Source organism: Amblyomma mixtum, chromosome 6, assembly GCF_055824585.1.
Source record: "Amblyomma mixtum isolate Tamu chromosome 6, ASM5582458v1, whole genome shotgun sequence".
Lineage (NCBI taxonomy): Eukaryota > Metazoa > Arthropoda > Arachnida > Ixodida > Ixodidae > Amblyomma > Amblyomma mixtum.
This window is the reverse complement of record NC_143017.1, coordinates 20906551-20921248: the sequence shown is the minus strand read 5'-3', so window position 1 is coordinate 20921248 and position 14698 is coordinate 20906551. Positions and strand designations below refer to the sequence as shown.

General features: G+C 60.2%; 1 protein-coding gene and 1 pseudogene across 1 annotated transcript; both read left to right on the top strand.

The window, feature by feature from the left end:
- The first annotated feature begins 692 nt into the window (after nt 1-692).
- On the top strand, nt 693-2751 carry LOC149338377 (uncharacterized). Its single transcript, XM_089547632.1, has one exon. It carries the CDS (start codon nt 693-695, stop codon nt 2727-2729), a length of 2037 nt encoding a protein of 678 aa, XP_089403758.1. The 3' UTR covers nt 2730-2751.
- A 9157-nt stretch (nt 2752-11908) lies between these two features.
- On the top strand, nt 11909-14269 carry LOC149338376 (uncharacterized; annotated as a pseudogene).
- Nucleotides 14270-14698: the final 429 nt, after the last annotated feature.

The window sequence follows — 14698 nt, the reverse complement described above, 5'->3', positions numbered from 1 at the left end:
CAACGGGCCCGCTCATCGCGGACGACCGCGGCCGCTGCCACGCCCCGGCCTACGGCCCGACCCGTTTCCTCGCGTTCGCCGCCTAGACGAACGGCAGTGACTGCGCCTGTGCGTGTTGTGTGTGTGCGCCCCGTGTGTGGCCTTAGATGATCGGCTCCCGAGGTAGGATCCGGTTGCCCGTGCGAGCCGAGGACGGCGGCAACCACGGCTGACTCCCTCCCCGGATTCTTCTGGACCTCGGGAAGAGCCGACCGCTTCGCCACCGTCTACCACGGGGACGTTACTGTGCCGACATGCACAGGTACCGCCGTGCCCTTGGCCTTGCTCAGCGACGCCTTCTGCCTTGCCCTCGCGCCGGACTCTCCTGCCCTGTGCCCAGTCACGACCCCGACCCGCTTCTTCTCCCCTATTCTATTATCCCCTTCCCAGCAAAGCCCGGTTCAGGTGACCCCCACGTGGAGGCAATTACCAGGCTGAGCTTTCCCACACTCCTCCCCCCCCTTCCCCCAGCGCACTACCGCGGCAATAATCACTATTATTATTAGTATTACCTTGCAGCATCTTCCGTTATCGCTGCTGTATTACCACTCCTACCTTAACGTCGCGTAAACGTCGCGCCTTTCACCCCACCATGGGGTCCTTTTTTCTTTCTTAATTTCTTTTACCTTTTTTTTTGTTGTCCGCAACGGACCATGGAGAAGCTGCCTCCAACTGCTAGCGCCCGGCTTCCCGGCCGCCACCACCGCCGCGCCGGCAGCGTCGGCTGCTCGCGCATGCTTCAACAACTTTACGTCGAGGCACAGAAGATTATTGAATCTCAAGACGACGCTCGTCGCCTACTCTCTGCTGCTCACCGCTCCCCCAAAGCCGACAGCAAGACTGAGCCAAGTCCCACCACACGCAAGCCACTCAATGCCGAGTCGCAGCCAACTACTCAAGTAGCACCCGTCACTCCGACTGCTGCACTTTCAAACGTGTCCACCGCAAGTGGAGAAGACACAATAGTCTACTATTTTATGAGCCCCGAGGGCACTGAAATCGCACCTGCCTTCATCCAAACCACAGAGCCCATCGAGAATCCCTCTCAGGCCTCTTCATCACCGCTTCATCTCGCGGCAACCGATGCACAGGCACAACTTTCCAGTGCATCCGAGAACCCCGTTACTCCACCTCCGAACTGCCAAAATGAAGAAATAGAGGCCCTACAACTCACACCTCAAGGCCAAGAGGATTTTCCTCCTCTACAGCCAAGCACTGCGCCCCTTCAGAGCAGCCAAACGCCTCCTCCGCAAGAAGGGAAGCTCGCTGCAGCAACACAGACTTCCCCTCCCAGTCCTCGCCCTGGCATCAGCTGTTCTGAAGCCAAAGAAAAGAACACTTTCACCACCTCCACTCCCACAATAGTGGATGCCTTCTCTGAAGAAGATTACCTACAAGCCAAGCGTGGCCCCCCTCAGCAGGATCCCCCCTCGCCCCCTCGCCCATCAGACGGCGAGACCGAAGCTCTCCCTTCCAAAGAGCAAGGTCGCAAACCAGACAAAAGGAAGAAGCGCCGTCTCGCCTTCCGTCCTTTTGAGCAAACCAAGCCCAGACAGGCACCCCCTTCGGGAGCTCCAGACATCGTCCCCCTCTCCACTGGCCGCTTTTCAGCGCCAAGGCCTCAGGAGTGCAATAAGGCGAAGCCCGCTACTGTTCTCTATTTCCCTCTGGGAAACAAAGGGACATTTAAGAACACTTCGCGCGACGCACTTGCAGCGCAACTTTCCCACCTCCCTGGTGTCACAGCAGTGCGTGTCAACATCGATCGCAATGTTTGCGCCGTCGACGCCCATTCGACAGCCGATATAGCTCCTCTCCTCGCCGTGGAAGAGATTTGCGGCGTCAGGGTGCGCGCCAAACACCTTGGCCCCAAAACCTGCACTGGCGTCATTTTTGGTGTCGACCGTGGCCTCTCCGAAGAAGATATCGCAGCTGGCCTCGACAGCAAGGTCCCCGTCATCAGCTGCACACGCAGTGGTGCCAACATCATTGTCCGCTTCGCTGGCATCGAACCCCCACAAGAGGTGGCTCTATTCAAGCTCCGGCGACGAGTCCGCGCCCGTCTCCCTCGCCCGCTACAATGCCACAGCTGCGGCATCTTCGGGCACACCACGGCAACTTGCCGAAACAAGGCTCGCTGCCTTCGCTGCGGCGGTGACCACGCCACCGATAACTGCGACGCCCCGAAACCACGCTGCGCTAATTGCCGCGGCACGCACGCAACCACTGAGCCCCGCTGCCCACGCTGGCAACACGAGCGACAAGTTGCCATCGTCCTCGCCACGAGCGAAAAACATCTCACACGACAAGAGGCCGATAGAATTGTCCGAGAACGGCAAGGCAGGGAACCCAACTCCCCCTCACCGCCAGCAACTGCTGCACCTAGCAGCCAAGACCAGCCCAGCGCTCTCAGCTCGGCGCAATGCACAGATTCAGCTGCTGCACGCAACTCGGCGCCCTGCGCTCCTCCCACCGCCGCAACCACGGGTCGCTCTTTCCGCGACGCTGTCCTAGGACCTCGTGCTTTTCCATCAACCACATCGTCACCTTCCGACCAGCGTGACACGATCATCGCCGCACTCACTGCGGCTGTTCAGGCGATCATCGAGGAGCTCCCGCCGTCATCAACTGCGCGCAAGTTGTGTGCAGCGGCCCTGGCCGCACAACAGGCCTTGAGCCAGCATGGCTAATCAGCGAACAATCCCCCGGCCGCGCATAAGGCAATGGAACTGCCGTTCCTTGCGCCGCCGTCACGCTGAATTGGTTCAGCTCCTTCCGCGTTTTGAGTGCGACATACTTGCATTACAAGAGACTTACGCACGCGCGGAGGAGCTAAAGATACCTGGCTACATAGGCTACAGCGGACCAACTAGCTGCGCACTGGCAGCATGTGATGTGTTCCCATGCAGTGATCCCGCCCACCCGCGCGGAAAACCACGGACAGCGCTATACGTCAGAAACACGCTCCCGCATGTCACCATATCGGTTGAAGACATTGTCAACGACGCAGTGGAGTGTTGTGCTGTTATCGTTCGCATACACAACACCGACACCGCAGTGTCTAGTGTATACGTCCGCCCAGCAACGCATTGGGACGCAAACTTTCTCATCGCGCTCTCCAACCGCCTTGGACCTGACTCCGTCATCTGTGGTGACTTTAATGCACACCACAACAGCTGGGGATGTGCCAACACCAACCGACGTGGACGTGACCTCCTAGCAGTCGCTCTCCAGTGCAATTTAAACATCATAAACACTGGAAGCCCCACTCGTGTGCAGAGAGTGGGCCAACACAGTGCCATAGACTTGACTCTCACTTCGGGAGGGTGCTCCTACCAATGGAAGTGCGAACCGGACACTCAAGGCTCCGATCACCTTCCTATAGTGCTCGACCCCTCATACTGTGCTCGTCCAGCAACACGCACCTACTACCTTGTGAGGTGGGACGTTTTTCGTGGTCTGTGCAGTGCTCCGCGTCCTGCCACTACAGACATTTTTTCACACGTTGCGTCATGTGCGCGTGCGGCAACCGTGCGCTGCACGGCTCCAGCGGGTACGCCGGCGCCAGATTTAAAATTACTAAATCTGCGAGCAGCACGACGTGTAGCAGAGCGAAGAGCATTACGCACCAAAAAGCCTGATCATTGGACATTATACAACAGGTTAGATGCTGCCTGCCGTCGTCACGCCATTCACTGCCGCAGACGAAGCTGGGCCCACCTGTGTACCGCCCTGAGTGACACCCGCCGCCCCGGACGGGCATGGAAAATTCTCCATGCTATGCTTAATCCCTCTGTACCCCGATGTCCTGCCCTGGCTATCGCCATCGCACGCGGCCTCAGCGTTAATGCCCTAGCCGAAGCCATGGCAGACCACTTCTCAACAACCAGCGGTGCGTCGCACAACATTGTTTTTCCAAGCGTACCCCTCCCGGCTGTCACCGGACGAACTGCGAGCGTCATCGACGAATTGTGCAGTGCAGAAATCGCTCTGCATGAACTCAACAATGTCCTTGAACACCGTCGAAAGTGCAACCGCAGTGCTCCAGGAGCTGACGGCATAACCTATCAAATGCTGCTCAACGTTGACATACAACAACGACCAGCTCTGCTCGCAGCTTTCAACGAAGCATGGAACAACGGCACCATTCCTGTGGACTGGCGAAAAGCGCTCGTCGTGCCCATACTAAAAAAAGGAAAACCCGCTCGATCACTGACATCCTACCGTCCTGTTTCTCTTACATCTGCTGCGGGGAAAACTCTCGAAGCTGTTGCACTGCGCCGCCTGGAGTGGATTGCACACGCCCGAAACGCACTCGCCCCTGAACAGAGCGGATTTCGTACAAGACGCTGCACTGCGGACTGCATTGCTCATGTCGCATCTATCCTCGAGGAGGCCAAATCTAATCGCCACGGGGCCTACCTTGTCTTGCTGGACATACGCAACGCGTTCGACCTCCTGCCTCACGAAGCCATCATCGCATCCCTACACTGGCTGGGCATCAAGGGCAAACTCCTTCAATACATCAAAGCATTCCTCAGTGACAGGACCTTTCAAGTCCGCATCGGCAACACAGTCAGCGCTGCTCGCGCTGTCAAAACAGGAGTTCCCCAGGGCAGCGTTCTCAGCCCGTTTCTTTTTAACCTGGCACTTGCGCAGCTTCCAAAATTCCTGCCCAGCACGCAGCACAAATTGCGCATGGCCATATACGCCGACGATATTGCCATTGTTGCCTCCGGCCCCACACTTTACGGCCCAGAATTGCGGCGTGATCTCCAAGCTGCGCTCGACGCCACAGTGGATTATCTTAACAACGTCGGCCTCTCTCTCTCGCCTGAGAAGACTGTTGCGATAATGATTCACCCTCGCCCAGTAACCTGCAAAACCACCAGACCTCTTCTTCTCCAAGGCGTCCCCCTCGCTTGGAAAGCCAGTGGGAAATACCTGGGCATAACAATTGATGCCAAGCTCACCTACAACGAGACTACAGGCAAGCTGCGGAATGAAAACAAACGCATCGCAGCAGTAGCAGCACGCATTCTTGCCAAGGGAAGCGGCGCCACCCCCCTCCTACCGCTCCGTCTCTACGAGGGCATCGCTTCGGCTCGCATACTGTATGCGCTCCCTCTCCTCCGTCTTCGTCCAGCGCAGTGGAAACACTTGGACGTGGACCAGCGCAACGCAATCCGGCGATTCGCAGGCCTTCCACACAGCTCGCAAATAGGTCCCACACACACAGAGCTCCGAGTGTGGCCCATCTCACTGCGCGCTGAAATCACCGCTCTGAACCACATCGAGCGAATTCACCGTGCCCCAGGGACCTCTCATCTTCTCGCTGATCTGTGTGCCTTGCCACGATCGCGCATGGGACAGGCGCTCGCCGCCTTCAAAGCCGCCGTCCCAACGGATGCTGCACCGGCCCCGCAAAGTTTCCCACCACATGTGAAGCCTTCCTTGGAAATCTTCCCATATCTAACAGGCGTTCGCTCTAAAAAACGCACACCACACTGCGCACTCCAACAAGAAGCCGCACATCGAATCGAGATGGATTTCAATTTGAGAACACCTCTCTACACCGACGGCTAGGTGACGCACGATGGCAATTCTGCTGCAGCCGCATGCGTCGCACCCACCCTCGGCATCGCAAGACAATGCCGCATACCATTTTTCGCATCTTCAACAACAGCCGAGATAGCCGCACTTCATCTCGCTGCGGACATCGTTATTGAGCACATTGAACTCACGAGTGTGGCAATTCTAACCGACTCGCGCCTCGCTCTCATGCAACTCAAACACCCGGAGCGCAACGCAACCTGTGTCCAACGGCTGCATCATAAACTCTGTGCTGCCAGTGCCCGTGGCTGTGATCTCGTACTCCAATGGATCCCCTCACATGTGGGTCTGTCTGGGAACGAATCTGCTGACCAACTAGCCAAGCAGGCTCACTCCAACGCCTCTGCTCCAATTTCGGACGCTATCACAGCCTTCGATGTCGCTCGGCATATCATCCGCCGCAGAGTTTCTCACTCCCATCCGGATCCGCGCATCGCATCCGGGAAAAGTCCTCGGCCTCTCCCATTTCACGCATTTGGAAGAGGAGCCCTTTCCGCCCTCCTGCGACTTCGAATTGGTTGCGTATGGACGGCAGAGCGACGCCAACGACTCACCAGAGAAGGCGACTCTCTATGCGAAGACTGTCATGACATTGAAACAGTCGAGCATCTACTTTGCCACTGCCCTGCTCACGCCTCGGCACGCGCAGAAATGCGCGCAAAATATTCCAAACTGGGACTCCCATCGGACACCGTGGGCTCTCTGACTTTCCCGGAAGGCCCTTCCAGCAAAGCGCAAAGTGCACTGACAGCCCTAGTCAAGTTTATTGACACCGCAGGGCTTCAGAAGCGCTTTTAGCGCAAAGCCACCTTTCCGTCTCACGGGCGCTACTCCCCTCAGCGCAGCACTACGCCACTTCTAGCGACGCTCCTATCACGAAGCCTCTGTGTTGTGACGATTTCCTGCGCTGTGTTGTGATTATTTGCACGCTCTCCAAGCCTGCAGCCATCTGAGTCTTCATTTTCTTTGAATTCCACTGTAAACTGGCACCGCGCGCAACTTTTTGCCCGCTTTCCAGCATTCTAGCGCCTTCTTTCCTATTGGCTCGGCGCTCAACCGACCGGTGGCTGCGTCTCCCGGCGGTCCGCGCGCCCTGCGGGGTCGCTCTACGCGCCTCCGCTCGTGCCTCTTCTCCCGCGACACGACCCGCGTCCGTCTCGTCTCCGTGCCCGTCTTCTACTCTATCATCTGTTCCTCCCGTCCCCAACCCAGTGCAGTGCAGCGATCGTGACCCCAAGAGGAGACAACCAGCAAGCACTGCACGACCTATTCTTCACCAACCAAGAACCACATAGCGGCAGTCCGTGCCTGACTCTCGAACGAGGAACATCGCCGGTGCTCGCTCACGCATCTCCCCGTGCGCCGGCCTCCGGTCCTACCGTGTCCGTGTCCGTGCAGCTTTGCGAGCGTGCGCCCAGTTGCGGCATTAGCCGACCGGCCCCCGAGGATGGATCAGGCCGCCCGTGTCTGCTGGGGACGGCAGCTCCCACGGCCGGCCCCCTCCCCGGACTCTTCTGGACATCGGGACCAGCCTGTCGCTTCGCCGCCGTCTGCAACGGGCCCGCTCATCGCGGACGTCCGTGGCCGCTACCGCGCCCCGGCCTACGGGCCGACCCGTTTTATCGCGTTCGCCGCCTAAACGAACGGCAGTGACTGTGCGTGTTGTGTGTGTGCGCCCCGTGTGTGGCCTTAGATGATCGGCTCCCGAGGTAGGATCAGGTTGCCCGTGCGCGCCGAGGACGGCGGCAACCACGGCTGACTCCCGCCCCGGATTCTTCTGGACCTCGGGAAGAGCCGACCGCTTCGCCACCGTCTACCACGGGGACGTTACTGTGCCGACACGCGCAGGTGCCGCCGTGCCCTGGCCTTGCTCAGCGACGCCTTCTGCCTTGCCCTCGCGCCGGACTCTCCTGCCCTGTGCCCAGCCACGACCCCGACCCGCTTCTTCTCCCCTATTCTATTAATCCCCTTCCCAGCAAAGCCCGGTTGCGGTGACCCCCACGTGGAGGCAATTACCAGGCTGAGCTTTCCCCCATTTCACACCCCCCTTCCCCCAGCGCACTACCTCGGCAATAATCACTATTATTATGATGGAGCCCCTATTCTATTAATCCCCTTCCCAGCAAAGCCCGGTTGCGGTGACCCCCACGTGGAGGCAATTACCAGGCTGAGCTTTCCCCCATTTCACCCCCTTCCCCCAGCGCACTACCGCGGCAATAATCACTATTATTATTATGATGGAGCTCTGTCCATTCTCTGTTTCGGTACGACCGCAGCTACTAAATTTCCGTCCCTGTTTTCATAGTAGTTTTCTAGCTTTCCCCATCATGGGGCTCATCAGCGGCTCCATAACCTAAGTAAATAACCCAACCGTCTTAAAGAGACGATGGAGGGTGGCACATCAAGCCTCCGAAATCTGCACCGCCGCTCTGGCAGCGTCGGATGTTCACGAATGCTCAAGCAACTGTACGCAGAAGCAAGCAAGGTGATCGAGCTGCAAGACCATGCTCGACACCTTGTCAGCGCTGGCGAACACCCGTTCACCCCCAGGACCCCATCGGGCATGCCGCAACCACCCGACAGCAGCCCACAGACCTCGACACCATCAGCAGTTATTACGATACCTGTTGAAGCTGGAGACAGGAGCTCCATACTTCTACAAGAGGCATCAGAGCCCGCCTGCGAAGGCACCTCTCCAGCCCGTGGCCACAATCCGCGCCACACAACATCCCTGTTGGACAACGACCTGGACGACTCTTTTCTAATCCCCACGCTCGTCCCCATAACATCATCCATCACCATCGCGTCCCCCGAGGAGCATCAGGGCTCCCAAACGCCGGCGCCACCGCGGCGGCTAAGAAAACCGTCCAGGTCTCTTGCCCAAGCAGAGCGGGCAGGAAAACGCCAGCAGCAAGCTTCGGCACCCTATCTTGCCTTTGTCAAGGGCCCCAGGAATGCACCAAAAAAGACCAAGAAGGGTAAGGGCAAAGCTCTCAAAGCAAAGAAAGCACTCCCGTCCCCCCCAGAGGCCTCCCCCCCCTCCTCCTGAACGAGCTCAGGAATGCGACCTGGTCACTTCAGTGCAAGCGACCCTCGCCTCTCCCTCTGGGAGCAGCAGCAGCCTGCTCCTAGCAACCCAGACAGTGGGCGAAGAGCCGAGGCAACGGACTCCTTCTCCCCCAGCCTCCTCCCCCACGAGAGGCACACAGAGCCCTGCTATAGCCAAGCCCAACAATCAAACAAAAAAGGCAAGGCAATATCCGCTCAAGCAGGCCAAGGCAGCACCCCCCCCAACAAAGGATTTTCCCTCCCTGGCAGAGGCAAATGCAGTGAGCCAGCTGCCCAGGCCGGTCCGAGCAGCTTCCTCCACTCCCTCTCCCAACGCCCGCGCACCAGAGTCGTCGCAACAGCAGCGCCACCCGAACGGCAGCGGCATTTCTCCCGCGGCGTCGTCTGCTAGCCCAGAGAGGCGCGCTGCTCAAACCATCGACGCGGGAACCCGTTCCCCCCCTCTCTCACAACACCCAGCCGCCGGCGACAACCGCCGCACCTGGCACCCAGCTCACTGTGACGCAACCCATTGTGGATGCTTTCACGCCTGCCGACTACGAGACCGCTGCGCGCGGCTCAGCGTCAGCCAGTCATTCACCCCCGCTCCAAGGCTCCCAACTCCCTCAGCGCCCGAGAGATGGTGCCACCGCTGCGCCAAGCAGCAGCCAACCACAAGCGGCGCAGCCTCCTTGGCCAACCAATCGCAGGCGGCGCTTGGCCCTTCGGCCGCTCGAAGATCCTCTCGCTCCGAGCGCGTCGTCTGCTAGCGCCGGCGGCCCATCCACCAAGCCGAGAACGAATGCGCGCTTCTCGGCGCCGCTCGCCTCACCAGCACAAAACAAGACTTCCACCGTCTTATACTTCCCGGCAGACAGACTGGGCAACTTCCTGTCTGCCTCAAGAGACGCGATCGCCGCTCAGCTCTCAAAGCTTCCCGGAGTCACGGCGGTCCGCGTGAACCAGAGGCGCAATGTGTGTGCTGTTGACACTCACCCGGCCACTGACCTCGCGCTTACGTCGATACAAGGCATTCGGGTCCGTCCCAAAGAGCTGGGCATGAAAACATCCACCGGACTCGTTTTCGGAGTCGACAAGGGCCTATCTGAGGAGGACATAAAGGCTGGCATCGAGAGCCGCGTCCCCGTCATCGGCTGCTGGAGAAACCGGGACAACCTGGTCATTCTATTCGCCGGCCTCTGTCCTCCGCCAGAAATCGCGCTTTTCAAGCTTCGCCGTCGCGTCCGTCCCCGTCTCCCACGCCCGCTACAGTGCACACAGTGCGGTATACTCGGCCACGCCACTGCTGCCTGCACAGATCAGCCCCGATGCCTTCGATGTGGAGCCGCACCTCATCCATCCGAGTGCGATTCTGCCAAACCACGCTGCATCAACTGCGGCGGCACGCACGCGGCCAGTGAGCCTCGCTGCCCACGCTGGCAGCACGAGCGACGCGTTGCGGTCACCATGGCTACCTCGGACAAGCACATCGAGTCGCCCCGAGGCCAGACGCCTCGTCCGGGAGCGCATGCAACCCGCAACAGCGTCCCAGCCTGCTCCCATAACACCCGCACCTCCCAGCGCTCACGCTGCACACAACTTCGTCGCGTCCGCCAGCACCCAGATCGGCACCTCAACTGCACTCGACAGCGCGTCCTCAGGGCAGCGGTCATACCGCGATGTGGTCACCGGGCTAGCCCCAATCGCAACGGCCACGGCACCCCCACAAGATCCGCGTGACAATATCATCGCTGCCCTTTCGGCAGCGGTTCAGGCACTCATCGACGAGCTCCCTCCCACGTCTCCAGCACGCAAGTTGTGTGCAGCGGCTCTGGCCGCGCAACGCGCCCTCACCAACCATGGCTAGCTCAGCTGCATTTCGGCTGCGTGTGTTGCAGTGGAACTGTAACTCGCTGCGCCGCCGATCAGCTGAGCTGGCAGAACACCTGCCGCTGCACCCTTTTGACGTCCTGGCACTGCAGGAGACCTACTGCCGCGCATAGGACGTCTCGCTCCCTGGTTACATTGGCTACAGCAGTGCTTCGGAGTGCGATGCAGTGGCCTGCATTGATTCCCCGTGCCGCAACCCCTCCCATCCCGTCGGCAAGCCACGCGTGGCTGTGTATGTGCGCGCCGAACTCCCACACGTGGTGCACGACGTCACGGACCTCGCCGGCGCCTCTACAGAGTGTGTGGCAGTGACAGTGCGCATTCGGGGCACCGACACCTCGGTGGCGAGTGTCTACATTCGCCCTGGCATCCAGTGCGATCCCACTGTGCTCACGCGCCTCACCCAACGGCTCACCAGGGACTGCATACTGTGCGGTGACTTGAACGCCCACCACACTGCGTGGGGCTCGCGACGGTGCGATCGTTGCGGCAAGGACATATATGACGCAGCGCTCACCGCGGGCCTCGTCCTCTTAAACCGCGGCGAACCCACCTTCCTAAACGCCCCGGGAGCCCCCACGGCAATCGATATCGCATTTGTTTCGCCAGCTTGCTTGCAAGACTATGTGTGGCAGTGCGCGCCAGACACCCATGGGTCGGACCACTTCCCCATCGCAGTGCTGCCAGCCATCACGCGCCCACGCACGCGCTCGTACGTGGTGACCAGGTGGGAACTCTTTCGCGAAAGGTGCGCCGCCATCCCACCTGACGCGAATTTCCTACACGCTGTGGTCCAGTGCGCGAGGGAGGCCTCAACCGTTTGCACAGTACCTGTCGGCACCCCCGTGCCCGACATCAAACTTCTCAATCTCCGCGCCGTGCGCCGGCAAGCACAAAGGCGCATGTTGCGCTCTCGACGGCCGTCCGATAAGACAGTGTACAACCGTATCGACGCCGTGTGCCGACGACACGCTCGCCGCCGCCGCCTTCAAAGCTGGGCAGCACTCTGTTTTACATTCAACGACCCGCGCTACCAGCCGAGAGCCTGGCGCATCGTCCGGGGAATGCTGCAGCCCAAACTGCCGAGACACCCCGTCCTCGCCGCAGCCATCCACCTGGGCATCAGCACCGAGGAGCTGACTGAGCGCCTGGCGCTCCAATTCATCCCCGAAGCGCCAGCAGCACGACCGGCGCTGCCCCCTCCCCCCGCGCTCCGCGTCTCGCAGCGAGTCGAGGTGCAATATTAACTCACTTTGCGAGGACCCCCTTACCATCGGGGAGCTGCAAACTGCTCTCACGACGCGCAAGCGAGGCAGCGCACCCGGGGAAGATGGCATCACATACCAGATGCTCCGAAACCTCGATGCTCCGCAGCGCCGGGCTCTCCTCGCGGCGTTAAACGAGGTCTGGACGAGCGGCGCCCTCCCTGAGGCCTGGCAAACCGCGGTTGTCGTGCCCATCCTCAAACGGGGCAAACAGAGGAAGCTGCTCACCTCCTACCGGCCCATCTCCCTCACCTCGGCCGCGGGGAAAACGATGGAAGCCATGGCGCTGCGCCGACTTCAATGGATTGCAACCGCCTGCGGCGCGCTCTCGCCACTGCAGAGCGGCTTTCGCCGCCAACGCTGCACAGCTGACTGCATCTCCGACGTCGTCGCCACACTAGAACAGGCCCGCGCCTGCGGAGAGGCGGGATTCCTCGTCCTTCTCGACGTCAGGAGCGCCTTTGACTCAGTGCCACACTGGGCCATCACAGACGCTCTCGCAGCCATCGGCATCAAGGGAAGGTTATACTCGTACCTCCGCTCCTTCCTCGAGAGCCGCCGCATGTGTGTGCGAGTCAACAACACCACCAGCTCTCAACACCACCTTCCGTGCGGCGTGCCTCAGGGCAGTGTGCTGAGCCCTTTCCTGTTTAACATCGTCCTCGCCCAGCTGACAGACTGCATTCCGCCACGCGCGCGGAAGACTGTCCGCATCGCAGTGTACGCGGACGACATCGCTGTCTTCGCGCGTTCCACAACCCGCCGCGGGCGCGCAGCCCGCATCAAAATCCAGGCTGCCCTGAACGCGATTGCGACCCACCTAAAGGGCATAGGCCTCACCCTCTCGCCCGGGAAAAGCGAGGCGCTCATGGTGCACCCAAACAACGCGGCGGCGCACAACCGAACAGCCCCTCTCACCCTGAATGGCACTCCCATCCCGTGGCGTAAGAGCGTGCGTTATCTTGGCCTGGTCATCGATTCGCGCCTCACCTGGGGACCCGCGCTCAAAGCCATCCGCAGCCAGGCAGCCCTCGTCGCCCGCATCGCGCGGCGCTTCCTCGCTAAAGGCAGTGGCTGCTCTCCCGCGCTCTGCCTGCGCATTTACGATGCGGTCGCCACTGCCAGGACACTCTACGCCCTCCCACTCGTTGGCCTGTCGCAAGCGCAGTGGAACGAAGTCGACAAGGCGCACCGCAATGCACTGCGTCACTTCTTTGGCCTCCCGCGGAACTCGCCAGTCGCAGCGACCTATGCTGAAACAGCCACATGGCCCGTGTCTTTGCGCGCCCAGCTGACTGCTCTGAACCATGTAGTGCGCATGCAGCGTTCGGGCACCTGTACGGCTCTGCTCAAACATCTCAGAGCGCAGTCCCGCACGCAAATGGGCAAGGCTGTTAAACAGACTCATCAGCTGCTCGGCCCACCACCACCGCCCCGCTTCCCGCCGCCGCATATTTATCGGCCGCCGAGCATATCCACCACGCTCCACGGCGTCATCTCCAAACGAAGCACCCCGCGATGCGCCCTGCAGCAGGAAGTCGCTGCGAAAGTGCACGAAGACTTCGAGGGCCACACCCTCGTGTACACAGATGGCTCCGTCAACGAGGAGATGGGACGGGCCGCAGCAGCCTGCATTTCTCCCGCTCTGCACGCCGTCCGGCAGATCGGACTCAAAACACCGTCATCGTCCCTCTCGGCTGAGCTGACAGCCGCTCGCGGCCGACATTCTTAGCTCCAACCCGGCCGTCAGCCAAGCAGCCATCCTCACGGATTCCAGGAGTTCGCTGCAAGCCCTCCAACAAACCGAGAAGGGCTCTCGCCTGCTGCAACTCACAGCGCTCAAGCTTCATCTGCTCGGTGCCCGCGGCTGCCAGATAACTCTCCAGTGGGTCCCCTCCCACGTTGGCGTTGAGGGGAACGAGGCGGCTGACCAACTAGCCCGGGCCGCTCTCGATCCGAAAGTGCCCCTGTCGCGACTGGTCACCCCCTACGACAACGCTAAACTAACCCTGCGACGCACCATTCGGCGCCTCCACCCTGACCCACGAGTGGCCACCGCAGCCAGGTTTACAACAGTTGACCCACGCAAACTCGCGTGGGCGGATTACGCCCTGCTTCTCCGCCTCCGCACTGGCTCTGGGTGGACCGCCGACCGTCTCCACCGCTTCTGTGACCCTCCGTCATCACTGTGCTCGCAGTGCGGTGCAGAGGAATCTATGACCCACATTTTGTGCGTGTGCCCTGCGTTCCCACGGGAGCGCTCACTCATGCAGCAGGGGTATAGAGACCTCGGCTTGCCGTGCGCCACCCTGGAAGACCTTCTCTTCCCTCCACGCTCCCGTGGGAGCCAAATCAAAGCCCTGCGTCACCTGCTAACATTTATTGGAGCGTGTGACCTGCGTTCAAGACTGTGAGGTGCACGACACTTCATCGTCCCCATGGATTGGATTGGATTGGAAAACGTTTATTGTCAGCACTGAGCCCTAGTGGGCATTATACTAGGTGGCTTCGAGCCCATGGCTCTTGGCGACCTTGTGAGCCCACTCAGTGGCCCGGACTTGCGTCAACGGGTCTGAGCTGGCCAGTATAGCCTCCCACCGCTCTAGAGAAGGGACTGGTAGTAGGTCCGCCGGTGGCGGCGCCTTTTTGCAGCTCCATAAAATGTGGTCATATCCGGCTATCTCGCCGCATTGTTTGCAAGTAGCGTTGTATTGTGTTGGATACATGTGTGCTAGTCTCGACGGGCTAAAGAAGGCTCGCGTCTGGAGCCGACGCCACGTTACCTCCTGGCTTTTGTCGAGCTTTTTGTCTGGTGGCGGATAGATCCTCCTTTCCAGTTTAAA